The sequence below is a fragment of the Vigna unguiculata genome, chromosome 5 (assembly GCF_004118075.2).
Source record: "Vigna unguiculata cultivar IT97K-499-35 chromosome 5, ASM411807v1, whole genome shotgun sequence".
Classification (NCBI taxonomy): Eukaryota; Viridiplantae; Streptophyta; class Magnoliopsida; order Fabales; family Fabaceae; genus Vigna; species Vigna unguiculata.
Genome location: NC_040283.1, coordinates 12111985 through 12122298, shown reverse-complemented (window position 1 = coordinate 12122298; position 10314 = coordinate 12111985). Strand labels below are relative to the sequence as shown.

The following is a 10314-nucleotide window of genomic DNA, read 5'->3' as shown; positions in this document are numbered from 1 at the left end:
TTTTATCAGCATATAAGTACCCTGCATATGTAAGCTGATGATTGAACATTTTATGCCAACGGTGTTTCTTCCTACCCCATCAAATTCAAAAAATTTCCAGAACTGATTATTTAGTGTGTTCCAGAAATCAAAATCCAGTTTATGGGGGTGCATGAATAAATTTGATGAGATGCAGAAAGAAAAACACCCTAAAACATTTCATGTTAACTGAGTTTCACTTTCTTTTGCATGCTGGATACAATTTCATTCATATGGTTAAACACAACATTATACGGTTCCTTTTAGTGTTTTATGCTAAAGTTTTCTGATTCATGTACACAGATACATATTGTGCCTTTTGAACTTCATTCAACTTTAAGAGTTTGAGCACCTTCGTGTAAAAACTTGCTATTTCATTGCATTAAGCACTTTTATGTAGCCTCTTTTTGGAAAGGTAGCAATATTATTTGAGCCACAGCAACTAAACACATAGCATTCACGTGCATTCTCATAGTTTCAATGCTCTACTTTTCTAGGTCATAATTATATGCCGCACCAGAAATGAGTTCAAAGCAAGGTGCTAGAAATATTCTTCAGCAGCAAAAAGCACCCTAATGAAGTATCTTTTGTTTACATATATATAGGTATTTAGGTAGTAGCTTATCATTAACACAAACGTAGCAAGTGCACTACGAGGGCATGAACACTTTACACAGGCCCCTCTTCAATATTATAGTTACTTCTTCAAATAGGAGTTTCCATTTCAAACTGAAAACTGGTTTGCAAGGGTCAGCTTTTGTACGAGATAGGGTTTCTCCTCAGCTGCAGAAGATGCAATAATGGACATAGAACATCCATTCTGTGAAAACCTCTGGGAACCTGTGCATGTCAAAGGAAACATACCTTAGTACTTTGCTATAAACTCATGTTTTTGCTGAAATTAAGATTGCAAACTGAATTTGCATTACAATACTGAGTTTCTAGACAGAACTTTAATGTATACACATAGTTTTGAAGGTAAGCGAACACGAGTTTGGATCATTCCAAACTGAAAACCAAAAACTGTAGCACCTCTTAATACGATCAACATCAAAAAACAAGTTTCAGAAACATATTTGGCTACCTCAACAATGAAACAAGCCCAGCTGTCGCTAGAACGGTTTTCCAAGATCCCCTTCAAGATGGTGATATCCAGCTTCCGAATCACTTGAGCAATCTCCAAGAAAAGGCCATGCTCATTGCATATCATCTGTTACAAAAAGTTGTGCACTAGTTCAATAGATGAAAACTTTGTATGCCATTGTTTGTTTTTGAGAGCTAAGTGAGTATGGAGAGGAAATAGCATACCTCAATGAGCATGTGCCCTGTGCATTCAAGATCTTCTATGACTATAGGCCATGCTAGTTCACTTTCAAAGTCAAATGCACAGCTCCTACCTGGGTGGCCACCGTTCATTTTCTGTCTTTTGCTCTCACCAACCTAGACACCAACTTATGTAAGTTATTCCAAATGTTTGATGCAAGTCTTTGTCATAAAACATGTTGTATATAAGGTTTTCCATGTTGTATTCCACCCATTATCAAATGTCTAGGCTAAAAGGATAAATATAAAGATTTTGTGGGGGCATACAAACACAATGGATTGCAAGCAAAAGTAGATTTAGGTGACAGAAAACAAATAGAAGTTTCCTAATCCAGAAGATAAAACATTTGCTTTTAAGTTTTCGGAACAAAATCGAGCCTTACCGTTCGATTGGCAAATCGTTTCAGTTTCTCGGCCTGACTTGTTATCTTTCTCAAGTAGAGCATGTGCTTTATGGTCCGTTCCAAGAGGTTGTCAATGCTACACTGCATACCATAACACCAATGTTAAAATTTCACTAAGTTCAAAAGGGAAATCAAATAATTAGCTTTTGTCCTGAAACACAAAAACTTACCCTTCCACCATCTGGGACAAGTTCTCTCAACTCCTTCATTCTGTCCATGATAAGTTGTCTATCTCTTGGCCTAGCCTTTTGGTTGTTAGCAACTTTTGTTCTTTTCTTGTTTGTGCTAGAGAGCTTTGGTCCAGTAATAGGAAGCATATGACAATCTTCCTTTTCCTGTGGCACCTCATCAATCAATAAGCTTCCATTTCCCTCAAAAGATGATGAAAAATGGTTAGAAAATTCATATTTTCTCTTGACGGAAACTGCAGGCACAAGATCATTCTTCACATCAGAATCATCCACCATCAAAGTGTAGCTTTCTTCTGAAAATTTTTTTGGCTGCAGGGAACCACTAATCTCTGTTGGCATAGTTGTAAGAGATCTGATACTGTTTGAAATACTTGAAGTATCATCTGCAGCACTACATAAATTGCCAACAACAGCATCTAAAAGATATTCTGGATCAAGATCTTCGGGAAACCCAAAACCTTTAATATGATCACTCTCTTTTTTATTGGTTATCAGACACGAGGTATGGTATGCATCACCAACAGAGTATGCAACTGATCCAAGTGCTTTGTGCAATTCTGACTCTGAGGGAAAAGTGAAGTCATTGAAATTCTTAGCATCATAGTAACCGCTTTCAGTGCCTCCAAACTGTTTCTCTGTCATATTTTTCACAGAGAAAGAGTCTAATCCATTTGACATCTCTTCAAAAACTGACCAGGACCACATCTCTGCTTCCATGTGATTTGGTTTTGTCTCCATCTTACTAATATGTCTAGGAACAGTTGACATATCAATTGATGAGGAACCTATGTCATTTACATTTTCTCTTTTCAGAGATTTTAGTAGATTTTGTCTTGACACAGAACAGTCATCTTGAATAAATGATAGCATTGTTGGGTCCAGACCTGTTGAACCATTTGCACTGTTCGAAGCAGTACTGGTTGAAACTTCACTTTTCCATACGGTTTTAGTAACAGAAGATGATTCGTCCAAGCTATTCATCAAATTATGCATTAGGTCTGAGAATGACCAATCTTGGTAATCAGTTCCCATGTTCAAAGGGGAAATATTTGCTTCCATGCAATCAATAGATTGGAGCTTCTCCTTCACAGTGGTAACGAATTCCAGGTCTTCAGCAACCTAAAATTTTGACAGGACAAGAAAACATCATGTAATTATACAAAACATTGAGCCAAAATTTGAAACAAAAATACACATGCTGTCACAAGTCACAAAGGACTATTGCACCAATTAACACACTAATAATAAGAAATAAAATCTTTGTACCTAAACTTTCACGGATGTGAAAACTGAAAACAATACAAACACATAAATATGATCTTTTATCATCAAAAGTTCACTCCTTTAAAGGAGAAGTCATGCCAAATTTAAGATCCTTTTCCAAAACAGAAATCCAAAATTTAAGGTAGGGAACAAGATTGCCAGAATTTGTGGACAGGATTAATAAATATGCATGCATCAGGGTACCATTTTAACTATAAAAGCCACAGCCTGTCTGGGTCAGGATCCAAATACTGTACCTCTTCAAATGAACCAAACTGCAAAACCCCTAGTGGAAGAACCGGTACCAGCACAATAGTCTGCAAAAGAAATTCAAATTTTCAACTCAAGATTTGTTTAAATTGACCCATTTAGTGCATAAATATTATGTTGAGGCAAGCCTAATATCAGTTGATTTTTCTACTCATTAGCACACTGATTACGCAGAAAGCTTTATGCTATACCAGAAAGTAGGAATCAAAATCAAAATCTTATTTGTAGTACAAACAAAATATATAAAGGTAAGGCATAATACCTTGATGCCACATGCAATTTGAAGAAACCACTCATCAGGACACTGGAGACGTAGAAGATTGCTGTTATTAAGTATTCCAAAGAAGCATGATTAATTAATTTTATTTCTAAATGCAAATTGTAAGTACAGAATCTCACCTCTGTGATTAAATCAGTGTCAAATTTACTGGTAAGAATATCCTCACAGGAAACCCAACAATGATCCCTGGCAAGAGCTACTTTACCAACAACCCTGAAGAATGAATAAAGTCTTATTCAGTTTTCATCATCTTTAAAAATCATAGCACAAATACCTTGTGGTACACAAGAATACTATACTTAATTTAGCATTCTTTATGGATCTCAAAACACAAGATAAGTGACATGCAGAACCACTGGAAACATTCACTCAAGAGTTTTCTAAAATATAAAGCATACATGATTGTCATATCTTTGAGAGCACACTGCTGGTGTGAATATATACAAGAATAAATTGAGGAACTTAAAGAAGTAAACACTCTCTACTCTTTATATAATTATGGCATAAGGTTTCCTGCAAGGACTAAGAAAATCACCATTCGTTCTCATTTCAATTAGCAAAGTTTCCAAAACAAGACAAGCATAAAATTGGAAAATGAACTTGATGTTTTTGTCTTTTTTAGTTTTCTAAAATGAAAATTACTTTGAATCAGATGGAGCAATTCACAAGAAGTTTAGACATAAAGAACAACAAAACAAAAGTTGTTACCCTTCTCCCAAATTGTATTTACGATGGGACATTTCAATCATGAGAAGTCGAACTGAATAATCTCCTGAATAATCAGTACTTTCACCTCTTGAAAAATATAACTCATCTGGGGATTTGAAATTGACGTCATCCCACATACTTTCCTCAACCTCATTTCTTTTCTGGTAACCATTTTCCCAGGTCAAATTCCTAAAACATACAGAGTTTTTGTGTCATATACACAAGATCTCAAATTCAAAACAGCAAACACAATTTCATTCAACATACCATCAAACCAATTTCAAGTGATAAGTAACACACTAAATGGGATTGTGGACATTGAGTTTACTCACTTATGTTAATTACAAGTTCTTATAACAGGCTAATATATGCTTGAATGGTAACTGATACAGTAAAGCAGTTAAGTTTCAGTTAGATCAAAGGATTAACAAATCTATTCCTTCGAAAACGTGTCATATAGCACAAAAACAAAAGTAACTCAATGAAACAAAGAAACTTACATAGGAAAATGGTGGTTAAGCTTCCAAAAAACAGCATATTTCCATCGTGTGTGATCACAAAAGCCCTTCAACAACGAAGTTATGGAAGTGGCTTCCATCTGTTCTACTTTTCCAGGACTATGCAAAACAAAGAAGGAACACTAAAGAAAACCCAATAACAACTTCAAACACACACCTAGCTTCCTCGGTATGAACCTCTACCCGCTTGCTTAATTCTCAAACCTGCTCTTCTTTTGATCGGTGGCCCTGTTGTACTAAGGAGCATGAAAATAACCATAGCTTGGCTCCTCCAACACAAAACTATGAGAAAGTATGTGTTTAGAGCCGTGCTGTCAAAATCAATGACGGCCACAAGTGCTCACTATTTCCATTTTTTGTGCCATTTTTAAGCAAATTGAAGCCATACTCCAAGGAGACAGACACTGCTTTTAGAAGAAAATCCCCAAACTAAGAACGAGGCTTCAAAACAGCTCAACACAGAAGAACGCACATCCTGTAACACCAGAGAAAAAAACTTTGTCAAGATTTTGACCAATAAGTCTGTTTAATAACTGGGAAATAGTTCAATTTTCTTGGGAAGGAAAAGCAGGAAGTCAACTCTGGGAATGAAGAATCAAATTCTAGTATGATACAATTTGCTCAGTCAGAAACTCAGAATAAAACAACCAACCCATAAACCAAAATCCTATCTTTATTGATGATTCATTTTCTAGCAACCAAAGGGTCATCGCATTTGAGCAGTAACTGACAAGACAACCCCTATGCTGATGATAATGATACTTACCACTTCTACTTTTGACTGTGGAATCAAAGAATTTCACCATACACAAATTCATTACACTCCATGAGAAAGAAGCAAGTGAAACTTCCCCACCCACTAAAAAAAGAGATTTTGATGGATGATCAAAAGACCCAGAAGGCAGAAAAAAAGTGGGAAAAGGAGAGAGGGGTGGCACTTTGTCTTTTTCGCACTCAATAAAAGTCCACACTACAGAAACCACAAGAACACAAAGCCTTGGTTTTCTACTATTAAACATGCCAACAGCAACAGCACACCCCTTTTTATATCAGAATAACGTCATTTGCATTCACTCTTTCATCTTGCGGATTTGAAAGTGATTCAGAGGTGGATTTGATAAAATGGGGAAGAGCAAAGTGGGGAGGGGACCCCACAGACAGAGACACTGAGAGTGACAGAAGCTGCTGATGATTCTACTGCACTTTGGAGCGCGTGGGAAAAGGAATTTCGACTTTCTAATGACATTAACAGTAACAGAGACAAGTTCTGTTCTAGTTGAATCTTCTCCTCGGGATTCTCTCCTCATTGCAAAAACTCATTATTGCACATTGCCCAACCAAACAGAACTCTCTCGGTGATGTTTTTTTCTGAAGTATAGAATCATAAAACTCAGTGATGATAACGTATAGACAAATCAACACATAGAAAAACAATGAAGTTATTATGTGCCAATGTTTTATATTATTATTCGATTCTGAAACACTAATAAATTTGTTAAATTTCTATACAATTTTTGAACACTATGTTAAATTTTAGGATTTAAGGATTTTTTTTCCCAAATATTGACGGGATTGGTCTCTGGGAAACTGTAATATATTTGGATCACTAAGTATTTAAAAAAAAAGAGTGAATATAATTCTTTTATATAATTATATTAAATTTTTTTAATATATAAAACACATTTTCAATATATTAAAACGAAAAATATATTCGGATAAACGATTCAAATACTAAAATAAAATAAAAAAATAAACGATTCAAATATTAAAATAAAATGTATCTAACAAATTAAAAAAAATGTAAAAAAACGTTTGATAAAAATAATTAACTAATTAAATTAAAATATTATATTTATATATCTTTATAGTTTGAAAATTAAAATATATCAAAAAAATTGAACAGAAAGGAAATTTTAAATTTTAATTTCAAAGTTCAAAAAATAAAAAATACTTAATCTTAAATTTTATTTCTCATTAATTAATACCATAAAGTTAAATTTACCTTTCATTTTTCAAATACAAGTTTAAACATTTTTTATTCTCAAATTTAAATCATTTATTTTTATCCAAATGAAAAGTTAATATTTTATATCTCATATTGATTACTGTTTTACATTTTTAAAGTCTAGTTTAATATTTTTTTAAATAGATATATTCTTATTTAATATTATACTAATGGCCATAAAACTGATTTTGTTCAATTTATGTATTAATCATTATTTTATTTTATTCATATTTTAATTATTTATTATTATATTAAAAAACATAAGTATTAATAAAATTCTAACACATCTCTCTTAGTTGCGTGTTCGCAATTTTTCACTTTATCCCATTAATGGATAAATTTAGCTCAAAATCTATCGATAAATACTCAAAATAAAAATTTAAAAGTAGAAGTATAATATATATATATATATATATATATATATATATATATATATATATATATATATATATTAATTTAATCTATTTGTAAAAGGAAAAATATAATCACGTTGTTTCATCTAATGATTGATTAGGTTGTTTCATATAATGAATACGTGTTATTAGAAATCATTTAAATGTAATCTTGATTTATAAAAATATGTTACAAATTAGTTTGCATTCACTTCGAACTCTATTTCTCCATGTCCAAAAATACACTATCGAAATTGGTATAGGATTCAAATTTAATAGATGAATTTATGCTGATATATAGGCAACATATATTGGTAAAACTAATGCCAATAAGATCACCCCTTTAAACAAAGATTAATTTCGTAAGGATCACTTTGTATAGAAATTAGATTAATTAACATCTTTATTCGAAAATCAAAATATAGTTTTTAAAGATGAAATTAAATATTTAGTTCCTAAAATTTTGAATAAATGTACTTCCTCTTAAATTTAAAAAGTATTTTAACCCCTCAATTTTAAAAAAATACAGTGTTAGTTATTAGTTAGGACATGATAACAAAAGCAATGAGATGATGTTATTGATGTTTATCAGGGTCCACTTCCAAAAGTCACGTCATTATTTTCATTAATATTGTTTGACTCCCAATATTAAAAACACATTTTTAAAATATTTGAGAAATCAAAGTCTACTTTTCTTTATTTTGGAAAACCAAATCAGATTTTGCTTCCAGTTTAGGCTACAAATAAGTTAATTACTTTTAAATTATGAAAAAATTAACATTAATCTTAATTTTTTAAATAAAGATATAACTACAATGAGAAATATAAACTTCTCCCCAACAATTACATCACATTATTTTAAATTACATGTATTTCTTGTAAAATATTCTTAGCAATTTTTATAATCATTGTTATTGCTAGAAATAGTATTTTAAAAGTAAACCTACTCAAATACCATTCAAGATTATTTTATTAAAGAATATATCATATGAATATACTATTTTACATAGTCAGAGTGACACATTAAATCATAAAATTATTTTAACTAATTTTTTATTTCTTAAGAAAAATTAAAAAAAATAGAAAAGAGAATCGCTCTATACCCATATTTTCCAAACATTTATATGCATAATGCCTGAACCTCCAATATTAGGCCTTAGTATGTGTTACTCACACAAATATATATATATATATATATATATATATATATATATATATATATATATATATATATATATATATATATATATATATATATATATATATATATATATATATATATATAACCTTAGAAACAAATCCACTTTAATTCGAAGGATTTTTATTTTTTATCGTGATGAAATATGATTAATTAATTACAACCTTTTACCATTTTTTTAAAATGATATGCATTCCCTAGTTAGTTTATTGACTTTGTTTTTCCTACTTTAATATAATAGGTTAAAGAGTTGACTTGTAACCCTTAAATTTTTAAATTGACTCTCATTGTCGATAGATCTTATTGTATTCACAGACTTTTGAAATTTTCAGATAGCTTTCTAATTTTATGAGAATATTTGACTAAAGCTTAGCCTCTAAGATATTAAGTTACAAAATCATCTAAAAACTGCATTTTCAAGTGATTATGAAATTCCCACCATCTTCGTAACATAACTAACATGCCATCCATTCTACTTTGATTCATTCCTCTCTACAAAGATATTCTTAAACATTGTAGAAGTTTTTAACATTATTTCCATAAAAAATAACAATATAAAATGATTATATAAATAATAGTTATATATATTGAAGTAATGAAAACTGAAAGTTTTGTTATACCAGCCATGTTATGTTTAAAAAATAATTTAATATTGAGTAATTATTTAAAGTAAGATTTGAGTGATGATTTGATAATGTAACATCTGATTTTAGTAACTAATAAAATAAGACATTTCGTAATAATATTTAAAGATAGGTTAAGGAAATAAAAAATTATTAATACAGTCTTTTATGAGTTTAGACTATATGAAAAATATTCTATTTATACAACAAACAAAAAACTTTAAATGTATCCCTGTAACGAATATACTAACCACTCATACTTTCGTCGTAATCTCATAACTATAATTATGGACTCTTCATTTTTTAAAGGTGTCTCTAAACCTACATTTTCGTCTGTTCCCACCAGAATGGTGATTATTGTAAAGAAAGAACATAACACAAGACCAGGAAGTGTAAGGGTAAGCTAGTATACAAAAGAGTTGTCGTAAAACCATTTAAATCATATCAATTCTAAATAATTCACATAAGTGCACACAAACAATTGATACTAAACTCAATTATCTAGATACATACATTTGAAATTGGAATCATTGGAGACATATACTTGTGGTGGTCTCATCGGAGACTTATACTTTGTGCAAGAAAGTAATGAGCACGTGAATTTTCTCTTTTTGTGTATAATTTTTTTTTATTTTCACTCTTTCAAATTTTGTTTCTAATAAATTATTTAGTTAACCGAAGCTTTCTTTTAATATGACAAGCTCTCCTGCCAAATGTCACAAGCACAAAATAGCTTGTTCTTGTAAGTTCATAAAAAAATGGTAGATCTATTCTATAGAATAATAGCAAAGTATGGACTCACTTTTAATTCAAACTATTAAAATTAAAAGTATTAAGTCATGAAATTAGAAACAATACATAGAACTATTTATAAATTAGAGCCGTGTTCAAGTAAGAAAATGATTTAATTAAATACATATAATACATAGTTAAAGTGACATATGAAGAAGAACAAGTTCCAAATTGTGACATGTGAGAAATATTTATAATATATATTTACAAACCATAAAATAAAATAAGAGATAATACGAAACTTAACTTAGAATAACATGGTTGACTTTCATAATTTGATATAGGTCGGTTGAGTATGTAGTTATCGTATACTTTGTCACATAACATAA

At 30.8% G+C, this 10314-nt stretch overlaps 1 protein-coding gene across 3 annotated transcripts; it reads right to left on the bottom strand.

The window, feature by feature from the left end:
- Positions 1-375: 375 nt before the first annotated feature.
- On the bottom strand, positions 376-6026 carry LOC114184025 (transcription factor LHW-like). 3 transcript variants are annotated; one of them, XM_028071250.1, is made up of 11 exons: positions 5742-6026; positions 4958-5450; positions 4458-4646; positions 3869-3962; positions 3732-3773; positions 3457-3516; positions 1916-3055; positions 1725-1826; positions 1327-1458; positions 1103-1228; positions 376-858 (listed from the first exon to the last, which is right to left on the bottom strand). In XM_028071250.1, exons 2-11 carry the CDS (start codon positions 5053-5055, stop codon positions 769-771), a joined length of 2073 nt encoding a protein of 690 aa, XP_027927051.1. In that variant the 5' UTR covers positions 5056-5450; positions 5742-6026; the 3' UTR covers positions 376-768. The 3 variants fall into 3 exon arrangements, with proteins under 3 accessions (XP_027927051.1, XP_027927053.1, XP_027927054.1); XM_028071252.1 differs by lacking the exon at positions 5742-6026 and adding an exon at positions 5556-5667; XM_028071253.1 differs by lacking the exon at positions 5742-6026 and adding an exon at positions 5628-5646.
- Positions 6027-10314: the final 4288 nt, after the last annotated feature.